General features: G+C 46.8%; 3 protein-coding genes across 3 annotated transcripts; 2 read left to right on the top strand and 1 right to left on the bottom strand.

Annotated features, from left to right (window-relative positions):
• N7533_001593 (glycoside hydrolase family 31 protein) lies at positions 1 to 3,037 on the top strand (the record flags this gene model as incomplete). Its single annotated transcript, XM_057098243.1, has 4 exons — positions 1 to 1,921; positions 1,996 to 2,131; positions 2,187 to 2,320; positions 2,379 to 3,037. 4 exons carry the CDS (start codon positions 1 to 3, stop codon positions 3,035 to 3,037), a joined length of 2,850 nt encoding a protein of 949 aa, XP_056963379.1.
• A 1,314-nt stretch (positions 3,038 to 4,351) lies between these two features.
• On the top strand, positions 4,352 to 6,066 carry N7533_001592 (uncharacterized protein; the record flags this gene model as incomplete). The annotated part of the gene is made up of 7 exons (XM_057098242.1): positions 4,352 to 4,376; positions 4,650 to 4,856; positions 4,912 to 5,049; positions 5,122 to 5,290; positions 5,332 to 5,485; positions 5,556 to 5,830; positions 5,889 to 6,066. The coding sequence occupies 7 exons, from the start codon at positions 4,352 to 4,354 to the stop codon at positions 6,064 to 6,066; spliced, it is 1,146 nt and encodes a 381-aa protein (XP_056963378.1).
• A 390-nt stretch (positions 6,067 to 6,456) lies between these two features.
• On the bottom strand, positions 6,457 to 10,377 carry N7533_001591 (uncharacterized protein; the record flags this gene model as incomplete). The annotated part of the gene is made up of 11 exons (XM_057098241.1): positions 6,457 to 6,676; positions 6,767 to 8,345; positions 8,405 to 8,574; positions 8,644 to 8,925; positions 8,977 to 9,101; positions 9,165 to 9,257; positions 9,323 to 9,392; positions 9,468 to 9,488; positions 9,559 to 9,820; positions 9,877 to 10,059; positions 10,134 to 10,377. The coding sequence occupies 11 exons, from the start codon at positions 10,375 to 10,377 to the stop codon at positions 6,457 to 6,459; spliced, it is 3,249 nt and encodes a 1,082-aa protein (XP_056963377.1).
• Between the last annotated feature and the right edge of the window lie 119 nt (positions 10,378 to 10,496).

Here is a 10,496-nt window from a genome sequence, read left to right as displayed (position 1 = left end):
ATGTTCTTCAAGAAACTAGTCACCTCGGCTATAGCCCTGAGTGGCTGTGCCTTGGCCCAAAGCCAGGCTGGTGTCGCTGATCTAGATGCCCCAGGCAATGACCTCTACGAGAAGGACCTGTCGAAATGCCCCGGATACAAGGCGACGAAGCAACGAAAGACTCAATCAGGATTTTACGCGGAACTGTCCCTGGCAGGACCGGCTTGCAATGTTTTCGGAACCGATCTGCCGGACTTGAAGCTGGAGGTGGAATATCAGACCAGTGATCGACTCCACGTCAAGATCTTGGACACCAACAACACCGTGTACCAGGTTCCAGACAGTGTGTTCCCGCGCCCAGGATATGGCGAATGGATCTCTCCAAAGAATTCCAAGCTTAAATTCAACTTTGTTGCCGACCCCTTTTCGTTTACTGTATCTCGCACTGATACCGGTGAAGTACTATTCGATACCTCAGGCAGCAAGCTGGTATTCGAGAGTCAATATGTCTATCTTAAGACTAAACTGCCTCAAAACCCACACCTTTATGGATTGGGTGAGCACAGTGACTCGTTCATGCTGAACACGACCAACTACACCCGTACAATCTACACTCGCGATGCTTATGGAACCCCCCAGGGCGAGAATCTGTACGGTGCTCACCCCATATATTTCGACCACAGGAAAGATGCCACTCACGGAGTCTTCCTTCTCAACTCCAATGGCATGGATATTTTCATCGACAACAAGGGCGGCCAATTCCTTGAGTACAACATTATTGGCGGCGTTCTCGATTTCTACTTCATTGCAGGACCTTCCCCACGCGATGTGGCCGTTCAATACGCGGAAATTACTCAGCTGCCCCTGATGACTCCTTACTGGGGTCTGGGCTATCACCAGTGCAGATACGGTTACCAGGACGTCTATGAGGTCGCTGCTGTTACCGCTAATTACTCCACCAATAACATTCCTCTCGAAACCATCTGGACTGATATCGATTACATGGATCGCCGGCGCATTTTCACCATTGACCCGGAACGTTTCCCAGCCAATCTGTACAAGGATCTGGTCGACACGATTCATGCGAGAGACCAGCACTATATTGTCATGGTCGACCCTGCTGTGTTCTATAAGGAGACCAATCCGGCACTCGAGGGTGGTCTGAAGTATGATACTTTTATGAAGGAAAAAAATGGATCCGAATACAAGGGTGTCGTCTGGGCCGGTCCGAGTTACTTCCCTGACTGGTTCCACCCCGAGTCGCAGCAGTACTGGACCGAACAGTTCGCCAACTTTTTCGATGGAGAGCACGGCCCTGACATTGATGCACTGTGGATTGACATGAACGAGCCCGCCAACTTCTTTAACCGCCCCTACCCAGGCAACAACACCACTCCGGAGAAATTTGCAGAGGTGGACGGTGACCCTCCAGCGGCCCCGCCGGTTCGAGATGGTCCCGATGCCCCGATCCCCGGGTTCCCAGCCAGTCTACAACCGAACTTTGCTTCTGGCAACTCGGAAGAAAAGCGCGAAGTTACCATTGTTCAACGTGATCAACCTCGGCCTCGTTCTCGCCGCAACCTCGGCGCTGGCCATTGGCGCACCAACAAGACTCCTTCGCATTCTGGCTGGCAGCATGGCGGAAAAACTGGCTCTGGCTGTGGACCTAAGGAATGCAAGGGTCTTCCAGGACGTGAGCTTATCAGACCACCATACATGATTCAAAATGGCGCAGGGCCCACGCTTGCGGACAGCACTGCCGACACCGACGTGGTGCAAAGCGGCGGATACATCCAGTATGATACACACAATCTTTACGGTGCTATGATGTCGTCGCACTCTCACAATGCCATGCGCGCCAGACGTCCGGATGATCGTGCCTTGGTAATTACCCGAAGCACGTTCGCAGGCTCCGGAAAGGACGTATCGCACTGGCTTGGAGGTAAGAAAACCGCCCGGCTTATAACCTTTAATAATTATGAGTAACTGCTCGGTGCTAACTTCGGCTCTCTGCAGATAACATTTCCGGATGGTCCTGGTATAAGCTTTCCATCAGTCAGATTCTGCAGTTTGCATCGCTGTACCAAATTCCCCTCGTCGGCCCCGATGTTTGCGGTTTCGGTGGCAATACAACAGAAACACTATGTGCTAGGTGAGGAGTACATGCCTATGTCAAATGAGAGATTCAAGCTAATGCGATATCTTAGATGGGCATCTCTTGGCTGCTTCTACACATTCTTCCGCAACCACGCCGAAATTTCCGCGATCCCCCAGGAGTTCTACCGCTGGCCGACGGTCGCTGAGTCCGCACGCAAAGGAATCGCCATCAGATATCAGCTCCGTGAGTCATGATAGGAACCCCCCGGTGGACGAAAATTATAACTAATGACCGCTTTTAGTCGACTATATCTACACTGCCATCTACAAGCAAAACCAGACCGGCACCCCGTCCCTCAATCCTTTGTTTTTCAACTACCCCAATGACGAAAACACCTATCCTATCGATCTCCAATTCTTCTACGGTGATGGAATCCTCGTCAGCCCAGTCACAGAAGAGAACAGCACAAGCCTGAGCTACTATCTCCCCGACGATATTTTCTACGAATGGGGTACCGGAAAGCCCGTCCGTGGACGTGGCGAGTATGTTTCGGCCCAGGTTGACTACACAGATATCACCATCCACTACAAGGGTGGAATTATCTACCCGCAGCGCATCGAGAGCGCCAACACCACTACCGCTCTGCGGAAGAAGGGCTTCAACATTGTCATTGCGCCCGGTCTCGATGGCTCTGCTGAAGGTTCGCTGTATCTCGATGACGGCAAGTCGGTTGTGCAGGATGCCGTTTCTGAGATCGATTTCAAGTACGCCAAGGGCAAGTTTAGTATGACTGGTTCGTTTGAGTATGATGCTGGCGTCAACATTGAGACTGTCACCGTTCTTGGTGTGAAGCAGAAGCCTAAGGGACTCCGTCATGCTGACTACGATTCTGAGAACAAGAAGTTGGTGCTTCATGTTGATGTGCCTTTGACGGGTCGTGCCAACGTCAAGGTTATGTGATTTTATCTTGAGCTGGGTGGATATCGCTGTCTGTTTAAGATTATGAATCTAGTATCACACAAAGCATGAATTTTTATACTATCAACTGGAATTGGAAACATGACTCGAAAGTTGGGTTTAGCTAGTATTGAATCAGACACTTCTTGTCTATTTTCCCTCTCCAACCTCAATTTTCTAAGAGAAGAACCTCGGCACGAAATGTAAATTGGCAAATAACAGAAGGCTGGAATCATTCTATTGCAAGCCAGATTGCTAACTTGCGACTGTAAATTCATATACAGTCACTATCCGGTGGTTATTGCCCGGAGAGAAAAGGTGAGCGCCGATTTACGGTCGCGCAACGAACTTGAAGGATGACAAGGACGAGTCGGCAATAAACAAGGTGCGAATAAGGGTAAGATTTGCCCTTTTCAAATTTATTGCGGCCAGTTTTAGAGCGCCGAAGACTTGCATAAAAAAATCAAAGTGGCCGGTTGGATGCTATCGTCATCATTTGCTTATTTTGGAGCAAAAACAAAACAAAAACATACAACAGCAGGGATTCGCATGTGGTCACCCACCATACTACTAACCTGCCGGCGTGTGGCTAAAACACAGCAGGTAGTGCGGTGGGTGCCGCCCGGGTGAGAAGGGGGTGAGCGCCGCTTTAGCGTCGCGCGACTCGGGTGATTAGGGTGAGTGCGCAATAGACAGGGTGAGAATGGGGTGAGCCGGGGTGAGAATGACGCTCCGTTGCCTGAAAATTGCACGGGTCCATTCAGCTGCATTAATACAAGCTATGATTGAACTAGCCTAGTACCTCTGAAACGCTCGGTGTCTTGGTATCTGCACATAGCCACCCAAAGACCGAGAACAGACAAAGCATTTTCCTCGCTGCTATAGATCACCTGCGCAAGTACGTTACTTTTTGACCCGATCATACAGACGTAAGTAACATAATCAAATTTAGCATCTACCTCTCTCTCATTCGCGTGGTATCTGGAAGTAATCTGGCACGTATTCTAGCATATATCCCATACATTTAACCCAGCTGCGTACATTTTGGAGAATCAGGCACATGCCTTGTGTTTGTGCTCCTGCGCCCAGACACATCTAGCACCACGGGGGACAACGTCCTAAATCCTGATGTTGCCCTTTTAAAACATAACTAACGTTCTATACACAGATCCTGTTCCACCATTAATGGGCGCCTATTTACAAAGTGTCATTGAGCCAAAAGGTATCAACCAAAATTAAGCGCCTACGTTAAAAGAAGCACTGGCGATCTCTAGATATCGGCGAATCGCCCACAAATTGCGGATCAGTCCTAGCAAGATGCCCGTTCTAGGTGCAACTAATAGTGAGCTGTTCAGGTTGTGAAGCGCTTACTGGTATTTGAAATGGATAGTTTGTTGCCGGCAAAACTCTTTATTTAGAAACCAAAATAATTTTTGTCAGCGATAGAACAATACTACATCCCTTCATATTTAAGGTAAAAATCCCTTCGACGCCCTAGCTTCCCTGGTAAGATTTTGACCCAGATCCTTTAATTTATTTGCAGAATTAAATTCAAATCATCCATTTCTGATTCACGATATGCCTTAGAAGACTGTCCTTAATAAGCCTTCTCAAGCCGCCCGAAATAATATCGACAAGATCACGAAAATTCTACCAGACAATTTGACCACCCGCAGCAATACTGTTAAAACAGTTGATCTACGCATAGATGTTCATCAAGATTCAAAGGAACCGAACAAGACTGTTGCCAAAGTCCAGGCCAATACACAGGCCAAGGACAACGCTGTCAAAGATTATATAAAATCCGGAAACAAGGGCAGTGGTAAGCCGGACTGTCAAGGCCCCATATCTGAAACGTTTGCAACCCTACTACTAAGTGTCTTTTGGACTGATTACCTTCTTCAGATACAAAAATATGAATCATGTAATGGGCCTAGCGTCCTGGCGATGGGTATTTATTTTCGACTTTCTCATTGGTATTCCCGTCATCATTTTCGGCCTCTGCTGCTGCCCCAGTACGTTCAACTCAAACAGTGAGAGAAGGTCCTCCTCCGTGCTCATCACTAACAAAGGGCAAATTTATCCAGATGAACCGAAATCTTCGAAGCCTTGGTGGATGACAGAAAAAGAACGTGAAATAAGTATCAAGCGTTTACAGGATGAGAATCGAGATGCCATCGAGGCCACATGGGACTTCGCTGCTATGAAAAGGGTACTTTGCTCATTGCAGCTGTGGGTGTTTTGTGCTGCTTGGGGGTAAGCACTAATAACTAATTGCAATTTTTTCAACTTGAAAGTGAGTTGTTAACTTCGAAAAAAACAATGGAATGTACATGTGGCGTCAACTTACAGAGATGGATGACTCTATACCTCAAGTCTTCAAAGGTTGATGGGCATGCTAAATACAGCGTGGAAAGGATTAATGATTTACCCACTGTGATCGGTTGTGTTGTCAGTATTTCTATATTGAATCCATGGATTTGAATACATTCGCTCTGGAAACTAATCCAACGTGTACTAGGAACTGATCTGGATGGTTCTCAGCGCAGCAGTGATGGATAAAATCCAAATTCCACCTCTCGTCATTCTACCACTCGGTTTGCTTCAGTTGTTTGCATATATCGTTTTTTTTTTTAATGTGTGGTCTCACAACGACCACTTCATGATGGCCGTATACTACCTTTGCAGCGCGTACGGGGCAATTGCGCCTCTCATCAGCGCGTGGTTAAACTCGAGCTGTTGCGGCGACAAGCAGCTGCGTGCCTTGGCTACATCATTGATGATCTCTGTTGGATAGTAAGATCTTTTATGTCCCCAACATTCCTAAGGCTATTTGATTGACAGAAAATACCAGCGCTGTTGAAACTGTCTCCCAGCAGTTCATATTCCCAACTTCTGATGTACCACGATTTCAGAAAACAAATGGCTACGCATTTGGAATTGGATGGGTTGTTGTAATGATTTTGTGGCTTTGTGCCATTATACCAGCGATTGAGCGATATTTCAAGCGACGCCAATGGGTACAGCATTGATTGGAAAGCTCTAATGGCTCGGATTAGACGTCTAACGTCTACACCGGACTCTTTGAGGGTCTTTGCAACATCATGATTTACCATCACCTTCAAGAAGTTCGTCAGACATTCAATCAGCTTTCCCCAGACGCAACTCTAGAATAAAAGAAGCCTCATCTTTCCAAACACGGGATTTTGAATAGACTAATCTGCCATGCAATGGTCATTTAAGCTGTCACAATGATAATGCAAAAGATAGTTCTAAGTGCTGCCCATACTACCTGGGTAGGCTACTACAATTTCAATCCTAGTACTAGTAGTATTGTACTAGCACCTGGACCAGAATCTATAAGTCAGAAAGAACTGTAAAGAATATTATTTTCCCTTGAAACCTTAGAGTAGTAAATTAAATTAGCTGTGGTTGTCGCATTGATAGACGTAGTTGATGGTAACCAAACAGCCGTCTTCTCTGCGAAACGAACCACACTTGGCACAACCACCGATTGTGCGGATTCTTTGATAGTCATTCCACATATCGTTACCACTAATGGAGCAATTTGAGCCTTGAATAAAAACACCACATCCTCGAGTCTGATCACCCCAACAGTTTCCCGTGAGAGTAGACCCACCACTAGAGATTCAGTCAGTATATGTGTTCAATTTTTCCTGCTCGAAACAAGATAGTTCCATTCAGAGGAATAGTAGAATGAAATAAACTTACTTTGTATTGTAGAAAGGTGTGTCATCGCGGTGTAGATAGTTGACGGCATGGTCACAAAATTTCAACATGCCCGCAGTCTTGCACATGCCGGATCCATCACAGTCGTAATGAGTGGGGTCAGGCTCAAGGAAATTGTCTGCTTCATTGTAACCCTGTGTCTGGATCAAGTATTTGCTAGTATCAGTCGTCGAAGTTCCAATGGGCAATGTCCACGTGTAGGTGTAATCCTTGATATCAACCTTGACCTCGCCGACCATTTCCCATGACCAAGGTGGCGCTGTTGACCCCTCAGGAAGGGTACCGCTATATTTGTAAAGGAATGTATCCTCTACCATATAGTGGGTGCAGACGTATTTGTCAACTAAAAAGTTAACACTCCATCCAGGCTTCTCATCGAAGTCACATCCCACCGAGTCCCAGATATAAATGCGAACAAAGGCATAAGGAACCAGAACATCAGCCTTGATCACAGTCGAGTCTGTCCCAGGAGTAGATTCCCAGTTCGCAACTGTTCTTCCTTTGGGCAAAGCTTCAGTCTTGACTGTGACAACATCAGAGAATGTGCCTTCCGAGCCACCTCCTCCCACTGCTGATACCTTAAAAGAGTGACTGGCGCCAGGCGAGAGGCCTCCAAGAGTAACCTTCTCCATTGAGCTTGGAAGGCTCGCAACAATGTCGCTTCCTGAGTAAACGTTGTATCCGAGGGCATTCGAGGCTGAATCCCAGGATAATTGGGCAGAGGTATAATCGGATTTGACAATTGATAGGCCGGAAACGGACCCAGCGCTGTCTCCAGACTTCCAGGATGATGCATCACTGTTCTTGGGTGAACCACCATCAACTGCATTCATGAAAGTTTTCATATAACTTGCATCTGGAAGGTTATCGTAGGGGTTGGGCAAAACGTCGTTCGTGAGCTGAACGAAGCCAACTCCACGCTTTTTGGACAATTGTATCACTTCGTCAATTGAGCTTTCCGGCACGTTGTAAATGATATGCCACAGCTTGCGGGGGTCTTTGGGTGTCCAGTCATTGGGGGTGTAAGCTTCCGTATACGCTCGGTAGTCCAGCTCGAACGTCAGCAATGTGTCCATGGTGTCCTCGAAACAAGATGCCATTGGCGAGCCGGGATTGAGAATAGTGTAAGCTCCGGGGTGCTTGCGCTTGGTGAAGTTGTTGATATACTTATAAAGATTCACATATTCATTGTTGTCGCCACATTCGGGCCAGCCCTCGTCGAAGAAGATACCACCTATGTCGTCGCCGTAAAGGCTATACCACATATCAATATCCTCTTCAATTTGGGCGGTCCAATCTGCCAGATCCCCTGACCCAAGCCGTGTTTTGAATTTTTGGATGCTCACGCCAAGATATCCTGTTCTCACATAGCCAAGAACAATCTTCCCAGAAGAGGAACCCCGACTGATGACATCGGCCCAATTCGTGTCTTTGGAAGAATCAGGTCCATTCACAACATTGGCAATTATAATAGGCATTCTGTGATCAGAATATCCGATGAGGCGGTCCCATGCAGCGGAATCTGCAAGGGGATTGATATAAGATGCGACAGCAATTTGTTCTGGGCACGAATAACAAATTAGATCGACCTGTAGAATAATGGGAGCACTGTACACATACGACCACCCGAAGAGTTTGAAGATGGATAGTAAGGGCAGGAATCAGACGATGCTAACTCTGGAATAGCGTCGAAGCCATTATCCTGCGCATTTTTATCTGTCATTTTAGAAATCACCAGCGAAGCAATAAGGTGGTGGAGTAACGGTTGGGGGTGAAAGACTCGACCATATCTAGCCATCGTTTCCTTTTCGTTAGCAAAGCTGTATAATTCATTGAAACAATTTAGCGAGGCGTCTCACCCGTCAGGTAGAATATTCGGAATCGAGATACCAGAGTCTGACTCGGAGGCCACTTTAACAGCTACTTTGGACTGGGCAAAGGCAGCAGTGGAAGCGGAGGTTTCATCAGAAACCATGGCCTGATCGGCTAAATTCGCGTCTGGATCTACCAAGCGTGTAATCTCTGCATATTGATTCACGGAACCTTCAAATGAGGCTTCTGGGTGGTCGTCGGGACTTCGCTTCCAAGGGTTTAGGCCAAGAAGATCCCAGGTGTTGAGCTCATAGAACATGAGGCCATTTCTTGAAGCAAGATTAGTAGAGACGCTTTCTGCATTTGTTGATAGAGCTCACCTAGTGTTACTCTCTGATGTTGACTCATCAACACCCTCTTCGCAAAAGCGTCCACCCCAAAGACCCACGTATTGGTCATAGTCTATAAACTTGACCTGGTTACCTGCTCTCTTGACCGCAGCAGACTATAAAGTATTCTCATTCAGTGACCCATTCGAGTGGATGAGAGTAAGAGTGATTATACTTACAATTTGAGAATTGACATCATCGACAAGATCATTCATCGATTGTCGATTCAGTTTCGTAAGCTTCGCTTCGGGCTGGAACATATTGGCCAATTTCTGAATCGGCGTTAGTGAGCTGCAACTTTGGATAACAGAATACTTAATAAAAGGGTGAGACGTACATAAATCCAGGTTGACCAACTAACTTTATCACATGCAGATGATAAATCTTCAGCGAAAAATTTGGCATATCTTCAAGTTGAAGACATTTGTTAGTCGACAGTTGGAAGTGTACGTGGAGCTCTTCGACAGACGAGTCACACTTACCCGGTATAGTAGATCATTCCGCTATTCCGTGTCAGTACAGAACATGCTAGATTTGCTAGTAGTGGACGATCAAGTGACTAGTAGTACTCACTCTGATGATAGTTTCAGCTTTGCGGCTGAAATAACCTGATCTAGGCTCTTGCTGAACCCGGCACTGGCAATGATGTTCTTTGTTCGAGTCAACTGTCCGGCACATCCACGGCCCAAGGCATCCCAGTCGTAAGACTTGGCCCAAGAATACTCTGGGTTAGCAAGAGCAGCTGTCTTAGCCTTGGTGACCTGGTCAGAATTGAATACAGCCCACTGGAAGATGCATTGGTTTAGAATTTTTGAAAGCTCGGCGTCATTACCGCCTAAATGCCAAGTCGGGTTAGTTCGGCGTAGTAAAAGGTCAAAGGTGCTAACATACCAGCCGAGACTAAGATTACTTGCTGGTCAGCGTTGATATTTGGGATTTGGTTCTTGATAACATCGTCTATGACAGCCCCCGAGCATGACTCGAACTGAAATGTGCGTGCTGCTTGATCACCAAGTCGCTCATCGGTATGAATGAGATAAGGATACGAGGAATCATAGCGACTACATGACCAGTCTATCGAGTGAGACAACGTCAGTCAATGATTGCTTCTCTGCGTTATGCATGGGTAACACCTGGGGATGACGAACCACTTATTCCCAGTCGACTACCGGCGCCAATTCCAGCCGAATAAGAATCACCGACGGCTGCCATTGATTTGATGAAAGACAGGTCTGCGGCATCGAACACATCATCATCATCATCTCGTCTTATTAGAGATTGTGAGTTCCAGCTTGTTCCTCTGGTGATATTCCCGAGTCTAAGAGGATTTGCAAGCACAGAAGTTGCAAGGGCAGCGACGGCCAGAAGGCAGCGCCATTGTTGCCTGTGCATAGCGAATTGAAGACTCCCGCAACGGGGAAAACGAGCACAGCACTTGAGGTTTGAGAAAATGTAAAGACTAATATATTCAGAATTGATGCGCGGGCATCTTTGAAGGTATAAATACTAGC

The sequence above is a fragment of the Penicillium manginii genome, assembly GCF_028828005.1.
Source record: "Penicillium manginii strain IBT 31320 chromosome Unknown utg000002l:1.0-5564898.0:1.0-5567710.0, whole genome shotgun sequence".
Lineage (NCBI taxonomy): Eukaryota > Fungi > Ascomycota > Eurotiomycetes > Eurotiales > Aspergillaceae > Penicillium > Penicillium manginii.
This window is presented reverse-complemented; position numbering and strand designations above follow the sequence as displayed.